The following is a 23,612-nucleotide window of genomic DNA, read 5'->3' as shown; positions in this document are numbered from 1 at the left end:
ATGCCATGGGCCATTTTCACTCTGCCCATCCAAACCAAAGTAAACAAAAATGAATTGAAAATTCAACCAATTGCCACATGTGAGAGCTAGGAAGCTCGCCAATTACACATATTTTATTTTATTTTATTTAGCATTTATTTAACCAGGTTAGTCCCATTGAGATCAAAGATCTCCTTTACAAGGGAGACCTGGCCAAGAGGGCAGCAGCATAGTCACAGTAAAAACAATAAACAACAGATAAAGTTACAACATTAAAACCTGCTCACATAAAAACACTTGCACACCGACAAGGTAGACTGCAATGATTTCACCAGAGCTTTAAACTCATTCAGTGTAACAAGGGCTTGAAGTTGCAGTTGACCTTGTAATTTATTCCAAGCATTAGATGCCGAAAACCTAAATGCTTTCTTGCCCAGTTCAGATCGTAACACATAAAATTATCAACTCACCAAGTGCCTGAAAATTTGACCAATCATTGCACTGCATATAGTGCATGTAATAATGTAATTTACACACATATAATAATATATATTATTATATATTATATTATATTAAATCCTACTTAAACAAACTGTCAACTGTCATTTGACAGTTAAATAAATCAGTGTAATTCTGATGACCACCCGTCTCTCTCATACACCAAAATAATTTCCCTATGTTTAGCATGAAAATAAGGGTTAATTAATTAGCACTCAGCACTGTGCAGCATGGCACACAAACACAGCTACTGTTCAGCTGTGTAGCATGTCAGGAGAAATGACTGAAATGCCAAACCAACACCGGAGATAAATCACCATGACAGAGGCTGATGCATTGAAGTCAGTGGCAAGTATTATTAAAACAATATGGCGGCTGGATTTATTATTTTAGAGAGAGAGAGAGAGAGAGAGAGAGAGAGAGAGAGAGAGAGAGAGAGAGAGAGAGAGAGAGAGAGAGAAAAAAAATGTAAATGGGGTTCTTCAGTGGAAGATGACAATTTTCAATAACAATCTTCAGTTGCGGGGTGGATATGTGAAACATGTCCCCATCACTTGACAATATAGGCATAAAGGGAGATTAGGTCTGCATGAAACCAATACCAAAGCCGTTGCAGCAGGAATTGACATGGATGACCCTAATAATAAGAACACGCTGGCATTTCAAAGGGAGCTTCATACAAACTTGATATAATGTTGTTTCCATAACAGCCTTATCCTGTCAGGTATTTTTTTTAAAGCCATGGCTTCTGGGATTACTTGTTTACGAATATAAATTATTAAAGATCAAGTGCCCTGTTACATTTTAATGGAAACACTTCTCCATTCTATGACATGTTGTGTCTGTTCCACCTTCCACCATTTCATTAGAAAGCTTATCACCTGAGGCTAAAAGTGAATATTCATAGTGTGCTGCCTATGTTTTCAAGGTAAATGATTAATATGTGCAGTTTTCCCAGGGAATGGAGATGGACAAGGGTGTGTCTGATTGCAATTCACAAATACTACACAAACAAATCAAAATTAATTAAAACACATTTTGTATTGAGTTAAATAATCAAATACTTGTTTACTTAATAATTCACAGAACTGACAAAACACATCTTCAGAGAAATGGTAATAAACAGTGCATAACCAAAACCTTTGATTGCAAGTTAAATTAAAAAACTCAGTGGAAGCTATTTATGAAGTCAACTGCTGTGCCGCCTTAGTTTGTGGAATGTTTTTTTGTGCCTCTTTCCGCATCTCTCTTTGCACGTAATGCTCAAGGCTAACCTGATCTAACTGAGCAAAAATATAATCACAACGCTTTTGTTTTTGCTCCCATTTTTCATGTTTTCATTTTGTTTTTGTTTTTGTTTGTTCACAAATTTGTTTAAATCCGTGTTAGTGAGCACTTCTCCTTTGCCAAGATAATCCATCCACCTGACAGGTGTGGCATATCAAGATGCTGATTAAACAGCATGATTATTGCACAGGTGTGCCTTGGGCTGGTCACAATAAAAGGCCACTCTAAAATGTAAAGTTTTCACACAACACAATGCCACAGATGTCGGAAGTTTTGAGGGAGCGTGCAATTATTTCTCTCAAAATTTGAGAGAAATAAGCCTTTTGTGTGCATAGAAAAAGTCTTAGATCTTTTATTTCAACTCATGAAAAATGGGAGCAAAAACAAAAGTGTTGCGTTTATATTTTTGTTCAGTATATATACACAACATGCACCACATGTAGGGCCCCACCCTCCTTGAAAGTGACCTGTCTTGGATTTTTGGAGTCACTATTCCAAAAATCGTGTGGGCGAGACCCACCCGCCTATGCATACGAGACGTAATTAGAAGAAGTTGACATTGTTTAGGTCAGAATTGATCAGTATGATGAAAACTGAATGGAAAATAGTGTCTAGGTTGAAAATGTGTGGAATTATCCTTTAAGTTAAGTATCAGTTAGTTTTCAGATTTGGTTTTGTAGTTTTAATTTAGTTTTCTGGTTTCATAAATGTTTCAGTTTGTATTTAATTTAGTTTTGGTCTGTTAAATATATTTTATGCATTTTAATTATTTATTTATTTATTTATTGTCTTTTAAATGTGATTTTAATGTACTTTCACTTGTAATGTCTTTTTTGTCAATTTTTCTTTAATTTATATACAGCACTTTGAATTGCCGATGCACATGAAATGTGCTATATAAATAAACTTGCTTTGCCTTTTAATTTAGACTTTTTGATTCTTCCTAGTTATGCCCAAGCCTACATAACATATCAATTAAATGTTGTCTTTTGCCTATACCTATACATTTGTTCTTTCTCACATTCTGGGCCCTGATCGCCACATGCAAACTATTAATTGCACTGATGACATTTGGAAAGTCACATGGAATCAGTCCTGTGCCGTGCGTTTTTGCACATCAAATACATATACACCCTGCACAGTATTTTGCTAATATCAGGTAGGACTTTATTTTGCCTTCTTCAACACATGGATTCAACTAGGTGTCAGAAATGTTCCACAAGGATCTTGGTCCTTGCAGATTTTGTGTCGGCACATTCATGCAACAATTATCCTGTTCCACCTCATCCCAAAGGTGCTCTCTTCAGAGATCTAGGCCATTAAGTAAAATAAAGTCACTGCTATGTCCCTGTACCCAACTTGAGATGAGATGCTGCATGCTTAATGACAGAGGGCATTATCCTCCTGGCTGGAAGTATCAATTTGGCAAAGGGTAGACTGACCATGAAAGGATGCACCTGGTCAGCAACAATGTTTTGGTACGCTATGGCATTGAAATTATGCTCCACTAGAAATAATTTATGCCGCGAAAACACTCCTCACTCCATTACCACACCATTATACACCTATTTGATGCACTTGGCATTTACTAGTATGCATATTTCTTGTTTTACATCCGGAAAGTGATGGGAGCACTAGACATATTGCTGAGTTTCAGGTGAGTAAGGAAAGGCTGAATGCTCACTGGACTTCTTAGTCTGAATCTGTGTATCATAATGTGAAGGTGGACATGCCTATATTTAAATATTCATCATCATCATCATCATCATCATCATCATCATCATCATCATCATCATCATCATCATCAAGTTTTTGTAGCTTGATGTGCATGAGCTCCTTATGAATGCAGATTATTATTATTATTAAACCTTTATTTAGACAGGTAATCTAATTGAGACACAGGGTCTCATTCACAAGAGAGACCTGGTCGGGCAACAGCAGCAGTACAACACAAAAGTTACAGACAGACAGGACACTCAATACAGAGACAAGATGGAACACAATCATAAAAGTGATAAGTGCCAAAGTGGTAGCCAGATTTTAGGCACTATGTACAAGAGCAAACCCCCACAAACGCTCTCTCCATATTTCTTAGAAGTAATTTAAAATCCCCAAGGGGAATCAAGCTGGACAGCTTCAGTTCCTGCTGTAGCGTGTTCCAGGCTGAAGGGGCAGAGTAGGAGAAGGCCTTTTTACCAAGTTCTGTACGGACTGAGGGGATGGAGAGAGTGATGAAGCCCTGGGAGCGTAGGCTATAGCAGCACTGTTTACGTGACATATAAGTGGATAAATAAATGGGCAACAGTCCAAGAATGGATTTATAAATGAAGTTATACCAATGCAAAGCTCTGCGCATGGATAATGACGACCAGTTGACCAAAGAATACAGAGTACAATGGTGGGTGAGGGATTTACAATTGGTACTCAGATGAGCCATCTGTGTACCTTGCCATTCATGTTTGTCACTCTTTCATGACACTCATGGTGAGTGAAAACTCCTGTACTTGATTTTTTCCTTTTCTAGTTATTTCCAATTCATGCATCTTGGTTTAAAGACATTGAAGTTGCGACAGTTCTTCTTCTTGCCATTTTGAGAATACAACACAGGTAAACACAGAGCTGAAAACCTCTTCATTCAATTCTGGACAGCAGTGCATATCACAGCAAATTACCGAGTGTTAATAAGTGTTGATTGGACTTTTATAAACACTGGCAGTGCTGATTTTCAGACTTTCAGAGTAAAATTAACACTTTTCCAGATCTAGGCTCATTTATAATTGGAGGATTCCCTCTTTACATCAATTTCAGCATGCCAGCGTTAAAAAATTAAAAACTTTATTTTATTTGTTAGTTTTGCAAGATTGCTGAAAGATTTTTTTCATTATTTGTTATGTTAATTTTAGAGTTAATAATATGCTTACCTCCCACCCAGTTATTTCTCCTTCTCTCTCACTCAGAAGGGAAGCATGGATGCTGCCAATCACATTTGTGTACTTTTCCACATGTATAAAAACATGTCAGTTTTTCTTTTCCTTTCCCCATTTCTTTTGATCTATCCTCTAGAACTGCCATTAAAAAAACTCCCAACTATCTCTTTTCCATTCTGATCCCTCTTCTTCATTCTCTCAGCTTTATAAATATCACAGATACTGCAGGGGTTCCAGGCTCTTCACAGCTTTTTTTTGTTTTGTGTTGTTTTTTTTATACATCTGTACCACTACTACTACTGTATTTTGCTACAGTGTCTGGCCTCTTTCTTGGTCTCTTTTTGACACTAAGACTGTTTTCAGGTGCATTTCTCTGCATCTAAATTTAAATACATGTATCTATCAGAAGACTTCTGTCTAATGAGGAAATAAAGCCTTCAGGGGTTAATTTAGTGAAAAGAGTGACACCTTTCACTAGGTTACTCGCAGCTCAATAACAGCTCCAGATTAGGGCATTGTTCATATGGCCTGGTATAATTTCTGGAACGATTTATTGGAGTGAGTAGTGATCAAATCTTTGTAATGCTTAGATTATGGACAAGACAGAATAAACAGCGGACGATTAACTGAGGGACAGAAGGTAGACGTTAAAGGTCGGTATAAATCTCTAATGAAATAACAGCCGGTTGTCAATGGCAAGGTTATTGTCATCAAGGATTTCCCAGTGGTACACAGTAGGGATGGGCCGTTATCGAAATTCAATATATTGCAATACAAAAATGTGACAATATGCACTGTATTGAATTGTAATATTAGTTACATTGTACTCTGCTGTAGTAATCACAAATGAGACGGCTTTTCCATCACAGTTTTACAAGCTCTACATCCAAATTATATTATTTGCACTTTGTAATGATATTTTCAATTTGTTGTTTACATTCTTGCAAGCCAGTGCCATTGAAGGAAAGATCTGTGGCTCAGAAATAAACATAATTCTGCACAGTCAGTCTTTGTTGTCATTGAACTTTTTATCACATCGTATCGTGGTTGTATTGAATCGTGAACTCCATATCGAGTATCTAATCGTATCGTGAGATTAGTATATCGTCCCATTCCTAGTACACAGAGAATGGTGCTTTGAGCCTTTATTGCAAGTCTGAGTTTGCGTCCACTATCACCAACATAACAACATATAATTTCAAGACATCGCCTCCTCTGAAGAACAAAAAGCTATCATCGACAACTTTGCCCTTTCTTTACCACTTACACTAAAACGTATGTCACGAGGAAAGGCCAAGCCGGTGGCATGTGTTCTGAATGTATTTTTTTTTTATAATAACTAAGAGGATGATTATCATTATTAAATCCCATCCATCTCCTACAATATACCCAAAGCCTCCTTCTAGCTTGAAAAAAGTTTCAGGGGTAAAGAAGAGCTGAAAGCTTGAGGTATGTGCAAATGTCAAACTAAGCCCAAATAAAGCCAGGGGTTTACGCATGGGCAAACAGTAAGCACTGACTGGCTTCATTATGCATGCATGCTTTGAGCACAAGCACGGACGAGAGGCTAATGGTTGGGTTACAAGAAGAATACATTAGCATTGAAAATATTACACATTATCAGTTCAAGATATATACTGATTGTTGTTGCTGTCTCCATCCATCCATCCATCAACAACCCTGTTACCTCTTTGGAGCTCCATTGAGAAGCCTGCTGGCCGGCGATGAAGCCTACCAAAGCAGCATTACAGCTGGGGCTGGTGGCATCAAAGGTAACACTGATTGGACAGTCATTCGAAGGCCGTGCCACTATCTCCCCAGAGAAGCCCTTTTCCCGCCAGAAAGCCTATGGAGAAACAGAGACAACTTTACACTTTCATCATACTATGAAGCAAGGAATCTCTGTCTGCACTGTATGTGTGTCCTTCACATATCTCGAGAACCGTTCATCTGATCTACTTCACACTTGGTGGATGTATTGCTGGGGACCCAAGGATGAGCAGTGTCTCGATAAAGCTGCAAGCAGCAATACCGGAGGCCAAGCAATCGGCCCGTTCAGAACAAGCATGTTTTGAACGGGCACTGCACTAGTCTTTTTAAATAGCCACAATAGTACAACTCAGTACTTCAATGGATTATTAAGTATTTTCTCTTTAGGTCTGGCCTTCCTGCCACTTGAATTGAGCCGCACTTGATCCAAATGTTTTGAACCAACTAATTAATTCACAATAGAAGTAACAAATGATGTGCCGTGGCACAGCATCTTTAGGCTTACCTGAATTGCAAAAAATGCACATAAATGACGCAATTAAAAACCTTGGCCAAAACCTTTATAAACTTGTGTAGTCAAAGCGGATTTTATTTTTCAAATGATTAAATGATTAAAGGAATCGTTAAAGGAATCTATTTTCTTTTCTTTTTCTGCCCTTTTCAGAAAGAGTTTTTTTTTGAGAACGCTGCTACCAAGTTGTGCTGGAAAGTCCCGGGAGTCTTATATGGTCTGACAAACTTCACCTGTGATTCAACTGGCATTAGGGTGAGTAGATAATGACTGAATTTTCATTTTTGGGTGAACTATGGGTGAACTAACCCTAAGTGGAAGAAGAACCAGGAGGGCCCTGAACACTTTTGTGCTAAGATCTGTTAGTCTATTAAATGAAAAAAACACATCTTGGGACTCAACAGCATTGGCAGATGAAGAACTTGTTTTTTTTCTAGCCTTTATTCAGATGGTATATTGTTTGATTTATTGTTTATTAATCACAACTGTATGTCATTATTAATAACATTAATGTGTTTAACTTGTGTTGGTTTGTTTTTCACTGCCTATGTCATTTCAACTGCTGGCTACTACAACTGAAGTTCCCTTCCAAGAAAATAAAAAGCTATTCTCTTCTATTCTATTCCTACCAGCTGACCTCTGACCTCTGAGAGACTTTCTCTACGGGGATAAATCAAGTACCACAATGTTCCTATTCATATTTACTTGATTAAATTCAGCATATGTGTGTGAATAATTGTGGTTACAATATAGAACACAAAATCCCAGATTCACTAAGACTGCGGTTCCTCCCCATTAATTTGAAACACTTAAGCAGCACGTTAGCATCTTATTCAATAAAAAATGTATGCATATTAAACTTACTTGCAGACCTAGTTGCTGCTGTCAAGCCTCTAAGTCATTTGTAAGTATGTCAGTTTTTCTGCCAAAACCAAATTTGCATATAGGATTACTCCACCACACGAACTGAATGGAGGCCGCACAATGCCCGCACTTAAAACGTCTGTGCTGGCAATGAATGTGTAATCTCCTGCAAACTGAATGTTGTGCAATTGATTTGCCCTCATTTTTGCTGTGCAGTTCCTCCCACAAACATCACAAGCTTTAGTGAATTTTGGCCTATGTTTCATTCACCTACATGTCATGACTGTTCTTTGGCACTTCCCAAGATAGTATGACACCCACAAATGTATTGCTAATGCCTCATAAATTCGTAATCATTTGGCTCTCATGCAAATGTTATGTGTAGTTTGTTGGCAACGTTGCTTCCACATGTAATAAGGAGTGACTGTAATGTACCTCTGACCCAAACAAGGCTTTTAGACAGTTCTACAGAACAGTTTTACATCCTCTTAGAATTATTTTTGTGATACAAGGATGGGTGAATAATATCAGCACATGCCCATTTTGAGGAATAAATTTAGCATTCCAGTAATATTGTATTGTCTTGTAAATGTTGCTGAAACAGCAAAAGAACAACTTCTCCTAACCAAACTGAGCTGAAAATCATAAAGGCCGCTGAGTGTATCTAAACACTGCTTTATGAATGGTGAAGGCACAATATTCTTGCGTCAAGACAGTCAACAGTATAACGTTGGATACTAATAAGATGTGATTTTGACTGAATACTTTGAAGCAGCAAACACAGTGAACACTCTGAACCACGGATCTGACATGAGGACTAACTGTGGAGACACTTTTCCTTTCACAATATGATAAAAGATATTTTTCAATGGTCCCTTTTCATTGACGAAACCTCAACGACCTCAACAAAAAGGTGACAACAAAAATGTATTACATACAATTTACTGAAGCTGTGTTAGACGTGTTGCCTTAGAAAGATGTAAGCACATTTATCCACTCTCTGACCTTTCTGAATCAGTTCCTCAAGCTTTCTGTCTCTGTAATAAACACAAACAGCGACTCACTTATAAACAGAAAAAGATAACAGACTATTTGAACAGTTAAAAACACTTGAAACTGCACTATGCAATTTTTGCACGTTGACGGCCCCAAACGGCAGCGAGACTGTTTGAATTTTGAAGACTTCAATACTCAGAAATCATGTAATGTGACATCAATAATCTGTACACAACTCATGTTTACCAACCCAGACAGTATGCAATTGGATAGCAAAGCATACCAAAGGGATGACAGAGGCAAAAGATGTAACAGGGTGGAAAAAACATTCAGCAATCAATGGAGATCTCGCTCACTGATGTTTAGGAGTAAGTTTCATCAGTTGTATTTCACTCATATATCTACTCAGAGAAGAGATCAGAGAAGATATACCGCCAGTGAGGATAATTGACCAGAATTTCATTGGGGCAAATTGGGCAAATCTAACCGGTGTGCAGTATAATTTCAGAAACAGTTTAGCCAAGCAATCAATGACAATTGTTCTAAAATACCATTTAGTCTAATATACAAAAAAGATAATAACCCTGGCCAGCACCTCAATCAGGTGCAGAGGGTTATTTTGATCTTCAATATTAACATCCTAAAAAAGGATCAGACAAATATCAAGCATATAGCTGGGTGGTTTCCCACTTTGGGGTTAAGTAAGTTACAAATAATTGGCTGTCAGCATTAATGCATTAAGAATTTTTCTGGCACAATTAATCGTATTTTGAATTTTTGGAGTACCCATTTGGGCTTTTTAGGTACCCGTGGTTGTGTAAACAAATTAATTGCTGCAAATTGTTGCATGTCATCCCCTCTCTCTTCCCTCTTTCTTGTCTCTCTCTAGTGTAACTTTCTAATGAAGCAGAAATGCAAAAAAGATAATCCTAAAAAAAAAAATTAAAAAAATGAGTTGGGCAGCCACTGATCCATTGTGTCTCTCCCTGCCGCTTATTTCTGTTCATTTTCAATGAGAGCTGTCTGTTGTCTGGACAGGGAAATATTTCACTGGTTTCCTTTAGCGAAGCCAGGGAAATATGATGGAGAAGAAAGGTGGCTGCTCAGTGGAAGCTTTAGATTTAAAACAATTTTGGACAGCTAAAAACAAATATAACCTCTGTGAAAGCAAACTCAGATATCATATAAATATATCAAGTCTGACTCATCACTTGAGAGCCAAACATGCCGGTGTTCAAAGCACCGGCAGCAAATCACTCTATATAAATGAAACTAAAATTTATATTCAATCATTTATTTACGAACTGATTCACGTAACACCATCAAACTTTGTGTGTTTGACTTCCAATTTATTACAACAAAATCACAGATTGTTCATATTCAACATACAGCTGCACAAGGTAGGTCTAAGGTTTTTTTTTTTGCTCCAGTGGTTTAGTGTTTCCAACATCACTGGCAACAATTGTTAAACTTGCTTATATAATAACCATATCTTAATGGGTATTCACTCTATAACTCTGTTTTAAATGGCATATTAAATGGCTATGGAGTGCATGCTAGGCTTGGTAGTCTGCTTTTAAATGACTGCTGTCAGTCTGAAGTCATCCCATGCTGCCACTCCAGACAGTGGCTGCTCGGTCAAAGTAAGGTGGGCGTTTAAATGGGGCATTGTTTTACAAAATAGTAGTCTCACAGCAAATTTTCCAGTGGCAATAAATATTGAATTTTAAGTGAAAATTATTTTGAATTGCCAAATGCTGATGGGACAGATATTATAGAGCTAATATGGTTCGGAGACAGCTGTTCAAAACAATGAAAAGTGTTAAATTAACTCTGTGAACTTCTATAAACACTGGCAAAATGTTGATTTGTACTCTCTTAAAGTTTAATTAACACTGATGATTTTGCTGTGTGCTTCAACACAAATTAATTAAGAGTGTATTATGAGAGAAAACTAAATTTTCTTATTAATTTATTAATTTATTAATTTATTTGTTTGTTTATTTGACAGGGACAGTGCTCAGTAAACACATTGTGTAGTCCCTTGGCAGGAGGCAACAGGCTACACAACACAGTAACAAATGGTAACCGTGTTTAGTTTAAGAAACAGAAAATTACAAGGACTAGTTCGGCAAAAAGCTAATATTTGGCTTCCAGTTGAGATGATAACAGTAAGTTCTGGTAGCAGAAAAAATAATAAAATTTTTAACAGGTTTATTGTATTACCTCCTGGTGAACCATTTCTATCTTTGCAATTTTTTCATACATGCTTGTTTCTATGTTTAAAAAATAAATACAGTCATACTGACATGTACAAAGTAATAAAACATTTATTAAAAAAAAAATAAATACAGTCATACTGACATGTACAAAGTAATAAAACATTTATTAAAAGGCAAATGGCATTGATTTCTGTGCATACATTTGATTTGGTGCTCTCTTTCCTTATAAATTGCCTGTGGTTTCTTGTGGTAACCTGAAGCTTGAGGGATTTTGTCTCATTTCGTAGGAACTTCTTTCAGGCAGAAAACTCCTCAGCTGAGAGGTTTGAAATGAAGGGGGACGTAACCATGGGGGACGTTAGTAATTGGTACAAATAACAAAGTATACGGCAGAATGTCTGATATAAACAAGAATGTAAGTAAAAGAAAATGGAAAAATGGAAAATACACTTGGAATATTCTTTCTGTTTTCATCTGAACTGGAAGCCAAATATTAGTTTTTTTGGTGAACAAGTCATTGTAACTTGAGGTTATTGTTAATTTATTTCCTATAATAACAGACTCTTAATTAATCTTGCTTTGAAGCACAGAAAAATCATCCGTGTTAATTGCAAAAATACACTCATTGGACTAAAGTGGCTGCTCGAACAATTATAAGTTCAAAAAGCACATCTCCTACCTTCTTTGAACTGTTGTTATTAAATCACATCCAGTGGATAGAAAAAGTCTACATACACTTTCAAATATTTTAGATTTTATTGCCTTGAGGCTTGTAATGAAAACTCATTAAAGGTGCTACATGTAGCATTTTAACATCAATAAATCATTACATTGAGACATTAATATAATTACCGTAAATAATAAAGGAAAGAAAGTCTCACACACTTTACGTCCTTACTGGGTTTTTTTTAATTATTAAGGACCAATGTTTGGCATGAAAGCCTCCGTCTGTATAGTTACAGTAAAGATATGAGACCATTGCCAAGAGGATTGCCAGCCTCAGCAGCCTCTAACACTGCAGTTTACATTGTGAGTCAGATTTTGTGGGAAATCTGCTGTACGCTGCTTTATGGCACAAGGGAGATTGCTTTATGGCAGTAGTTCTCAACGTGGGGTCTGGGGACCACCAGGGGTCCTTTTGGGGGTTCCAGGAGGTCCACAGCAACTTCAGCATTATTTAATTTACAAGAAGTTAACACAATTAGAGATTATTATTAGAGATATTGTGATCATAGTTTCTCTGTTATCTCTTACCTACAACACACATAGCCTTGGAATTCTGGACAAAATCATATCTAACAATACAAATATTCTCAGATTTGAGTTCAAGAGACAAAATCTCATCAAATGGGGGTCCGTGGCCCTAATGTGGACTCAATTTTCCTTGATATGACATAATAGTCCTTGATATGAAAAAGTTTGAGAATCACTGCTTTATGGCACAAAACAGGAACTGTTTTATTCCAGTTCCACTATTCCGACTACATTCAACTTCATGTCAGCTGGCCTTGTGGGAATGCATAATCACTGTTATCAAGGGCTGTAATCGGTTCTCAGTTCTCAGTGTGTACTCCCTTTAATTGATATTTAGTCGTAACGCCTTTCACTTTGTATTTGTGGTATTAGTGTGTTTATAAGTCTCTAACAGCTAAGCACATCTAGATTTAGGAATCTCCCATTCTTCTTTGTAGAAGAGTTCAGGCTCATTCAAATTGTAAGGGGACATCCTATGCACACTCCTTTAGGGTCAGTCCACAGATTTCCAACAGGATTGTGGTCTGGGCTGCGACTGGGCCAATCCAGGATACTGACATAATGTTTTTTCCGCCATTTCTTCATTGATTTGGCGGCATGCTTTGGACAGATGTCATGTTAAAAGATTAAATTCTTCTTTAAATTTAAGATTTTTCCTCAAAATATCTTGTAATACGTTGGAGCTGATGTCCCCACTGAAGAGATACAGCCCCACCATGCTTAACCTTGTTCCTTGGGTGATAGGCTGTGTTGGCTCTGTGCCAAACATATCTTTTAGAATTAAGACCAAAAAGTTGCACCTTGGTTTCATCAGACCATAAGACATTTTCCCACATGGTTCTGGGAGATTGGCTGTCTTCTTGCATAATTAAGACGGGACAGGATGCTTTTTTTAGTGAGACATGGCTTCCTTCTTACCCACCCACAGCCAAGAATGTTAACAACACATAAAACGGTTGTAATATGTGTGGAGTGGACAGAATCTACTGTTCTGTACAGCAGTTGTATGTAAGCTGTGGTTGGCCTCTAGATAGCAGCTTACCTACTGAGCTTCCTCCTTGCATTACAAAATATACTCAGGGGATAATGTACAGCAAGCCAGTCATTATTGCAAAATAATCCCAGATAGGGTGAATGAAGACCCCCATGTGAAGCCGAGTGCTTGAAGGAGCTTATTTTGCCTCTGGCTCCGTGTACATTAACCCACTTATTACACAGCTACTTAGCAAAGACATTAACCGTTTGACATGCAATATTGATCTGAAATGATTTTGTTACAAGCTAAAGTAATTTGCAAGCTTCTGCCAGAAAAAACATAGTTCAGCAGGACTGCAACCATAGAAACATCCGTAGCATCCATGCTCTACAGAATAATAATCATTACTTTGAGACATAGAACACAAACAAATCTGGTAGGATTAGTGTTAAGATGTTCACCAGCAATCAAAAGTTTCATGCTGTTGGTGTCTCTCGTTGGCTCCGTTGGCTATAAATTACCCTCTGGGTTCGAGTCTGGCCTAGGACCTTTGTTACCGGTCGACGTCATCCCCCTCTCTCTCCCCAATCTTTCTTGTCTCTCTCTAATATAGACAATATTTGAAAAATGTTATATGTTTCTAATCTAGGTTAGCTGAGTATTTTTTTTTTTTTTGCAGTAACCAAGCATCGGCTTCTTTTTGGCACAAGGTGTTGCTATTTAATTTGATTAGAAATCAACAACCAGACTTCTTAACTGCGGAGTGATTTGGTTAGATATGAAAAAGCAGTTATTACATGCTGGGGAGGAGCACCTGTGTAAGTGTCGGGTTCTGTGTGTTCATTCGTTCATTTGTGTGTAAAGCTTTTTGCAATGCGCAATGCTTAGTGGAATTACGGTATGTGCTGTTTAGGCGATGCAGTGCTGCATAAAGGAATTCATTGTGCGCTCCTACACCAGGCAGTATGGTAGAAATCACCTGGTCCGCAGTGTGTGGGCATTCACATAACAGGAAGTCGCTCTGTGATATGACTATAAAGGCTAAATCAATGTGTTAAATTAAATATTTTGTGTATTTTGTTTTGTTTTGTGTAATTTTTAAAGTCAGCTTTCACTGACTCATGTGACACTTGACAATTAATATGTATTTTGTGGAGTGGCAATGGTAGGGCACAAAAATGGAGGAGGAGGTTATTGAAATACACATTCACCTGTAATTGCATGTGGTATTTAACTCCCAGAGGAAGCACATCCTAACTTCTCAGCCTGAGAAAGCTGTGGCTGCTGTGCTGTTTGTTCAAGAGCACAACAGGCAGAGAGGACGACAAATAACGGAGAGTGATCCATTTGAGAATTGCTTTCTTTCAAATGTCAGAGAACAAGATTAAAAAAAAAATCATAGATTGCTAAGTCATATTATAATCACATTATAAGTCATATGCTTGATGAAATAAACTGGAACCTCGGACCAAGAGGAGTCGTGCCATACCCGCATTGATAAAACTTCTGGCAACCCTTCATCTCATCCGGCCTCTGGCTCAGGAGCAGTGGGGAGTCACAGTCTGCTCTCACCTGCGCTGTCTGTTGCTTTGAGAGCAATGCTGCAGTGTGGGGAACTGAACTGCTGTTGAGTCATTCCTCCAAATCACTACCTTTGTCATCTGTGTAAAATGTTTACCGACACTACATTCAAAATGCTCATTCTAAATGATTACATATTTCCTTTAATAAAGCACAATTTGTATTACATGAGAGTGCTTTTGTTTATTATAACCACTTTTTATGATTGAAACTAAGCCATTTTGCAGTGTCCCTAAGTATGTTCATTCAGCTTCTAACTAGAAATAAAACTTGAATATTGTGTTGCCTAGTCTTCTATCTCTCATATCATTAATCATGATTAATGCATTCTTAATGAAAAGATTAATTATATTTGTGTCCCTAAATCTACTGTCCACCCTGTTACTCTAATGAAACTCCCTAATAAAATATTGGAGTTCCACACGTATGATTTTCACTAAGTGATATCATTTCCATGGAGGGAAACGACAGTGAGAAGTCAAGTAAGTTTCCCAGCTCTATTTTGTCTGTTTTAGAATGTTAAACTGGTGGTAACGATCATAACATGTCAATCCTGTCATCCCGCATTTCAATGGATATAGAGTGAAATTCATATATGTAATGCATGTAAACCCTCACTACATGCATGCCATGTGTTCCCATGTTCTTCATCACATGGAGAGTAGTGGCTGATATTACTTTGGTCAATCCTGTTACCTTGTGCAAAGTGAATGGGATGCCATGTAACAGGGTTGACATTTTGTTAGAAAACAGTCTGTATTAGACCATACATGTAATATTAGACCATACAACTTGAGGGACAGGAACAGGAAAATGTTCTTCAACTCTAGTTGGTGGAGCCCCAAAGCACTATAAATGGTTTTGTAATGTTTTCCAGACTGGAAGCTTCAATAACTACCAAGGTCTTACAGAATTTCTTCTGATATGGCCTGATATGCCTGTATACCCTGTATACAAACACATTAAACTGAGGGTAAGGGTCAAAATTTGTAAGATATATATTAGGCATGGCTGGCCCAAATCAGGCCGGATTGCTAATCAAAGTATTCAAACTAATTTCCCTAATTAACCCCTAATTGGGTTGAGTTAAATGGTTGGGTAATTGCTTTTTCACACCTTTAGATTGCATGTTCGATTACTTTGCACACCAAACAAATGAGAGAAACACTACATTTTGTTATCATTTTTTGCTAAAAAAAAAAAAAAAAAAAACAGCTAAAAAACTAAAAAAAAAGATCTGACCACTTTTAAAGTGAAAAATGTGCTAAAATGGAATACAGAAAATCAAATGGGGGCATAGCGTTCACAGTACTACATATCTGATAGCAACTTTCGTGTTTCTCATTAAAATTTTATTTGAACACTAATTGACATGAACAGCAGGTTAAATGGTAATGCTCCAAATTAATATTGTAAATGCTGCCATGAATTTTGCGAGGATCCCAGAATTTCATTTTTTATTTAGATATGAACACTAAGAATTAAGTGACTTGATATTATTTTTGCATTATAGATGCATTTTGAGACCATCTTGCTTCCATATTTTGATGTATTTCCAGTTGAAACAGGATGCTGGTGCAAGTAATGAGTAACGAACATCAGTGAAGGAGAGGAAGAACAAAACCTTCCCAACATCCGCTAAAATTAATGGGGGACGGGTGTCCCCTTAATTACAAAAAGTTTTCCAAAATTAATATATGACCATAAAAATACCACCTGACACCTAACATTTTTAATTAATTTTTATGTAAAGAATTGTCAATAACTAGTACACAAAGCTAGTCAGCATATTTTTTAATTATTTATTTTAATCTATTTTGAAAAAAGCAGTTTAGTCATACTGGCTGGCGAGTGGTGAGTGTAATATTAACTGCAGTCACATGATGTTGCCTATGAAAACTGTCTGTCTCAAACGATTTATTTCTTTGCTACCTACAGACAAACAAGGATCCTTATTAGGAAGTGTCCTAGTTAGGTATCAAGGAAGCAGGAAGCTACCTTCCGCTACCATCACGATTCCAATTCTACTGGTAGCAGCTTTTAAGATGTATATTTTGCATTATGGTAAATTAGCTAAAAAAGTCATTTTTCATTTCATTGTGACTTTAAACAGGAGCAGGAATTGAACCATTGTACTATGATGGTGTAATATACAGTAGTTTAGTATATAATGGGCCATTCAGGCACAAGAGAATATCAGAATGCTTTCTTTGATCCAAATAATATAATCAATTAGAATTGATATATTCTCTGGCACACATTTATTTAAAGAAATTTACACTACCATGAGTGTATATATTTTTACCATTTTTACCATACCCAGTTAACTCTAGCTAAGTTAAGCTCTTTTTCTGCATGCAACCACTTTGTTAACTAAACAAAACACACTGGGAGATAGTCTGAACTCAGGTTTGCTTTGATTTGGTGCTCCCTTTTGTGCATCGTGACCACCAAACTTTCCCAATCCAGTTGTTGAATTTGCTTTGGGAAGCTATTCACCAACATTTCTGGAGATATCTTGCAGTTAAATCACTGCATAAAAATCTGACCATTATGTTCATGTTCACTTAATTACAGGACAATTTTTGTTTAAGAGAACATGTTTCAAAGTGTGTTTAAGGGATTTTAGGACACTGAAGATATTGTCAACTTTGACCGTTTTTGCTTATATATTTCTCGTTAGAAATGCAGAGAAATTGCTGCCTTGACTCCATCGGCTTAAAATCTGAGAAAACGGTACCAACATGCAGTAGGTGAGCAAATGCAAGTTATTCCATAGAATAGCTTGGGGGCATAATACAGGTTTTCTCAATAATCTATTGTCCAGAATCTGAGCCAATGGATTTGAATAAAGTAAACATAATGGCCAATATGATATACAGAGTAGATATAATATTCCTGAGTATGCAGTTGAAATTACTAAAATGAAGAAAGCTCAGAGAAACAAATGCTGAGACATGCTGAATAATTCAATGAACATTTTCCAAGAGGTCTTGAGTGTCTTAAAGAATGTTTTCTACATCTGATGATACTGATATACAGTGACACCAGCTATAACATTCCATAAAGGCTATCATTGGGTGTTTTAAAGTAGTTTTTTACTACAGTACAATCCAGTTGGATTAAGAGTTAAATGAACGTTTCTGCAATGTTTTGTGCTGGTTTGTGCTATTTTGGTATTCATTTGTTCATCAGAGTTCATCATTGGTTGTAAACGAATGTCTTTGTGACTGTGATGCTAGAAAGCGTTATTTTGCACACAATATGTAATGCCTAGAGAAAGCATGTCTTAATTTTTCAGCCTGTGCCAAATCAGCCTATTGTTGTATGCTACAGGCTCTACATTTTACAATGTACATCGGCCTATTGTGAAAATTGTATTGTTGTGAAAATACGTACAGAAATAAAATGCTCCTCAACTCCTGATCAAGAAAAACAGTTTATGGCATGCATTTTATGTGAAAGCACACATTTTTCACACAGAAAACCCTTGAGTTTAAGTCTTAACCCTTGAGCTGTGGAATCGGGGAATCAATTGATCATTTACATATGACGCACCAAAAATTATGCATGTTTGGCAACTCTTGGCCTATAAAAAGAAAGACTTGGCGCAGCAAAATTTGCATACCTTACATGCAAGCTACAGACTGAAACATAGCAGAAGATCCAAGAAGCATAAATTTACTGAAGCAGAAGCTGACATTTTGGTTGCACAGGTTGCCGCCAAGAGGGGTGTTTTATTTGGCTGTCTTCAAAGTGGGATTAAAGAGCATGAAAACAAAATTTGGCAAGCAATGGCATTATCTGTGAGCAGTGTTTCAACTGAGAAAAGGACCCTCCAGGAGGTTTGTCTCTAAAATCAAAACAGCGTAACTCTCCAAAAATGCCCATTTCCATCCTAACCATGTTATATTAATTCTCAGGTCAGAAAGAAATTGTCTAATATTAACCTTAACACCAAAAAGCTGTGGCAGCCTGTAGTGCCAGCAATTCCAATAGTTTTCCATGTGCAACGCAAATAGCCTATATTGTTCTTTGAAATGAGCAAACATTTTTTCCAGACGTGAGATTGATTTTAGGGCTACAACAAAAATGGAATTGATAAATACCGACTTGTGCGGTGAAATGAGCGTACGCCCACTTTAACATCAGATTTGATTGTGCGATAGCTTGATGAATGAGAGCCAGTGTACATATTTCAGAAACTAAATCAATCTTGTCTATACAGCTGTGATACCTATAGGATTATCCAGATACAATGTTCGCAGCAAACACGTAAACGTTTGGGGAAAGGAAAAACATGCAGTGCTGCTGTAATTCAATGTATGGAGGCCAAATAAGCATACAGTTCCATATTTGTGACTTACATAGCATTATTCATGTACACATGTCTGTGCAAATATGTTTATCCTTCTGTTACTCACTGTTTGGTAGGTGATAATGAACTTTATCATGTGGCCCACCGGCATGTTCTGGGTGAGGAACTCTCTTTGGCCGGGCAGCGCCGGCTGGTAGTGGATCTTGGCTGGTGGAAAAACAACAGTACACAGACACAGACACATACACAACTCTCAACAATGATATACATACATACATTGCAATAATATGCCTTTATTGGTCTCGCCTGTCATAGTTCCATGTGAATAACACAGAAGCAATGAAGAAAAGAACTACAGTAGAATAGGACAGGTATTGCTATTGAAGGCTTAGCTGCTGAAGACTGTAATATAATATGGTCGGTTTGACTACTGTTGACAAAACGTATTGTAAGTCGCTTTGGACAAAGGCATCTGCTATGACATGACATAATGTAATGTAGAGCTGCAACGATTAATCGATTAATTGTCAACTATTAAATTAATCAGCAATTTTGATATTCGATTAATCGGTTTGAGTAATTTTTTAAGAAAAATAAGTCAAAATTCTCTGATTCCAGCTTCTTAAATGTGAATATTTTCTGGTTTCTTTACTCCTCTATGACAGTAAACTGAATATCTTTGGGTTGTGGACAAAACAAGACATTTGAGGACGTCATCTTGGGCTTTGGGAAACACTGATTGACATTTTTCACCATTTTCTGACATTTTATAGACCAAACAACTAATCGATTAATCGAGAAAATAATCGACAGATTAATCGACAATGAAAATAATTGTTAGTTGCAGCCCTAATGTAATGTAAATGTTATGGATACTCTCAATAGGAGAGCAACAAAGGAAAATATGAAAAGTGAGAGGATATCATATAGTAAGTATGTGCTTGAGAGAGATGGAGAAAAAGGGAGATAGAAAGAGGCAGATGAGACAGATAATATATTACTTCGGCTAATCCTTCTATTGATTAGAATGGCTTTATTTTTGAATCATCGACTAGCACTCAGGTAAATTGGATTCAATGCCCTAGTGACTACCACTGGTAGAATGGCATGGCTAAAAAATCCTTCTGACCTAACACTACTGTGGCTGCTGCTGTGCTCTGGATTACTAATTGCAGTATTTACATTTTCAAAGGCCCCACTTCTCTTGTGTGAAGGTGCGGTCAAATAACTTCATTAGCATTGTCAGAGGTAGTGCCTTGGAGTAAATGTCGCACATGCAGAGAAGACAGACGTTTCAAAGCTTGCTCTGGCAAGTGAAGCGACATCTGGCCAAAAGCCAGGCTTTTAACGAATGAACTAGCGGAAGATGTGAAACATCATTTGGAAACTGTCAAGGGCCTGTCAGCAACTTCAAAATGATGCCCTTTATGCTAAACAAAATTGATGAGCTCAAAGCAGTTAAATTGAAAAACAGTGACATGATAAGTGGCTTAAACCTAATTTGACATGGTCACTTAGACGTTCAAATGACAGCACTGTACACATGACATAAGACCTGTCAAGAGGTGTCATATCCATAATGCTGCTTGTTTTGACACTAGAGCCAGCTAGGTTGATAGCAGGAAACGCCTTCTACCTCATTATTTGTCAAGCTGGCCTAATGTTAAATCGACGACAGCTAAATGAGATGTACTTTGGTATCTCGTTCCTTTTGACATAACAAATATTCCACGGTGACACTACTGTCATCCAGTATTCTATACACAGATCTACTGTGACATTTCTGTGGACCTGCATCACAACTCAACATCACAGCTTATTCAGCATGACATTGAATGAACAGGTTCAGTGGGCTGGCAGTTTTTATTTAAATTAATAACCACGAGGTTAAGCACACAATCTCTTTTACAATGTGCTAAAGTGGTGTGTTTATGGGATACGTGGGAGAGTAGGAACAGGCAAGGGGCATCAATCAGTTGAGGCTGCTACATGTATTTCTGTGGTTGAAGGAATCATATTTCCTTATTAAATGCCAAAGTAAAATTGTAATTATAAAGTATACAATAATTTAAAAAATTGTCATTCTTTCTGACTTAACCATTGGAGATATTTAGCTTTTTTTCAAACCCACACAAGCCTCTTGTGATGTCAGAGCAGGTCAGACCAACATCATATCTCTTTTCTCCCTTTTCAAAGAGAATTCCGTGAATGAGACAAGCATAAAACACAAGAATATAACTCACTTAATATAACTCAAAGCTGAAAGTTGAAAATTGAAGGATGTGTCCCAATCAGACATCAAAAGATTTAATGTAACTATAACAACTGTACCTCCTTTTCTTACATGGCAAACAGACAGCATAAAGTTGTTAAGAGGCTGAAGAGGTCAGTTGGAGTGTGGTATATTCACAGTATATAGTATAGTAAATATACAGTATAGTGCTGAAATACAGGGTAACAGCACAGTTAATAATAATTGGAAATTGATCAATGAACAATGAACAATTTACATGTCATTATTCAGGTAATAACAGGTAATATAAATGTTTTTCTTTTTCCCAATTTGTTATAAATGCAGACATCAATTTAAAAAACAAACATAAACAACAAATTCCATGACATTTACAATAACCTTTTACAAATCTATATGTTTTACAGAACTTTCCAATGTCAATTGCTATCACAGCAATTCTCACTGGTTTCACCTGAGTGTACTAAAGAATGACTGCACTTGGCATTTACATAGGTTCTAATCTCAATCACCTAAGACTTGACCTCTCATAAATACAATTCAAATATACTGTACAATACAGTATATTTGACTTTTATTTATTCATCTAAACATGCAGAGCTTTACATATTATGACTTAGTTACCTACACACTATTTAGTAATTTACATAGCATTAACAATTTTAGCAATAGCAAATTTGTGAACAATTTCTAATGATATAGGTACCTGAACCACCATGTATATCAGGAACTTCCTGCTTTATAATCTGACCATAGCAGAGGACAGCAAATTTGTTGGCCAAAAAAGACAAAGTGTTGTTTATCCCAGGGTCAGGCGAGGAGGAGCAAATCAATTTCCCTCTAAAAGAAGCTGACAAAATCCTCATTTGGGTAGCTTTCTCAGAGGCACTCTCATTTGACAGCTTATCAAACTCCCCTCTTTCCCGCTGCCATCTTTGGAAATGACTACACATTCAAGAGAGTCTTCTGCTTAACTGGCTCCTGAGCCCTGACTTCTTAGGACTCTGTTTCCCCCAAAGTGGTTTCCTTTCAGTCTGTTCACTCTCTTTCTGTCTTAATCTCCTTCTCTTTTAAAAAAAAAAAAAAACATTGTGGCATTTGATCCTCTCACTTCACATTTGTGAATCTACCTCTCACCACCGGATAACTTTAACCTTGCTTTCTCAATTTCCTCTATGGCAGTGACCTAGGAGGCAAACACATCTACTATGGCCTCCAGCAAGGAGGTACGAATTTTCCCATTATTTTTCTCACTCTGAACTCATAGCATAGCACATGGGCACTTTCAGTGTCTTTCAATGTCAAAGGGATGAGGAAAGTGAAACACGAAAAGCTACTCAAGGCATAACATCAAAGGGATGATCATTCATAGATGCGGTTTTAGAATGGCAATTTAGAGTGGTACAAAGAAACTTTAAAAAAAAATACTAAAATAGTAAAAGTTTTTGAAGTCAAGTTCATGACTAGTCTAGCTCTTAGAAATACAGGATGATTCTCATGTTTGCTATGAAATTGCACCATCTCTTTTATCCAGACATTTACCAATACACAGGATGTGACGTAACGATCTCTCTCGCCGCAGGGTCTTTATCAGGTGCCTGATTCAACTCAAATGGCTCCTCTCAATGTGGAGGAGCAGCAGCTTGACTCGGAGGTTCTCCTGGATTGCTGAGTTCCTCATATTGTCACAGAGAGTGAGGCCAGCCACCCTGCAGAGAACCTCATTTTGGCCCCTTGCATAGGGTTTCTTGGGAGTTTTTCCTTGTCCTCACAGAGGGTCTAAGGTTGGTGGTGCCGGTTAGGCTAGACTAGGCTAGGCTAGGTGGGCTTGTTGTGTCTTGTGCTTTGTTTGTATCCTTGTGTCTTATTGTATCCTTGTGTCTTATTATTTTGTTTGCATACTGTATTGTATTGATTGTTGATGAAGGGCTATATAAATAAATTTGACTTGACTTGAATTGATTTGACTTGGTGTGAGTGTCGGAATGAAGACTGACCTGAAACTTGAGAACCTTGCTTTGTGGTTCAACTCTTTCTTCTTTGCCATGGTGCATACAACACCGACACAACACCCTCCTTACTGCAGCCGCTGCTCATAACCAGCAGTCAATCTCACAATCCCGTTTACCCACTTGTGAGTAAGACTCCAAGATACCTGAACTCCTCTATCAATCAGGG

At 37.2% G+C, this 23,612-nt stretch overlaps 1 protein-coding gene across 1 annotated transcript in view; it reads right to left on the bottom strand.

The window, feature by feature from the left end:
- Positions 1-23,612, bottom strand: part of LOC139653124 (probable flavin-containing monoamine oxidase A) — a 63,916-nt gene that overhangs the window by 4,965 nt on the left and 35,339 nt on the right. Inside the window, exons 8-9 of the mRNA XM_071530076.1 lie at positions 19,290-19,390; positions 6,379-6,537 (exon numbers count right to left, since the gene is read on the bottom strand). Coding sequence (XP_071386177.1) covers positions 6,379-6,537; positions 19,290-19,390 — 260 coding nt within the window. The remainder of the gene's footprint in view (positions 1-6,378; positions 6,538-19,289; positions 19,391-23,612) is intronic.

This window comes from Centroberyx affinis, unplaced genomic scaffold, assembly GCF_046629955.1.
Source record: "Centroberyx affinis isolate AG114_WGS23_722 - 3 ecotype Tasmania unplaced genomic scaffold, CSIRO-AGI_Caff_v1 ptg001879l_1, whole genome shotgun sequence".
In the NCBI taxonomy this organism is placed as follows: Eukaryota; Metazoa; Chordata; class Actinopteri; order Beryciformes; family Berycidae; genus Centroberyx; species Centroberyx affinis.
Note: the sequence above shows the minus strand (reverse complement) of the source record. Positions and strands in the feature narration are given on the sequence as shown.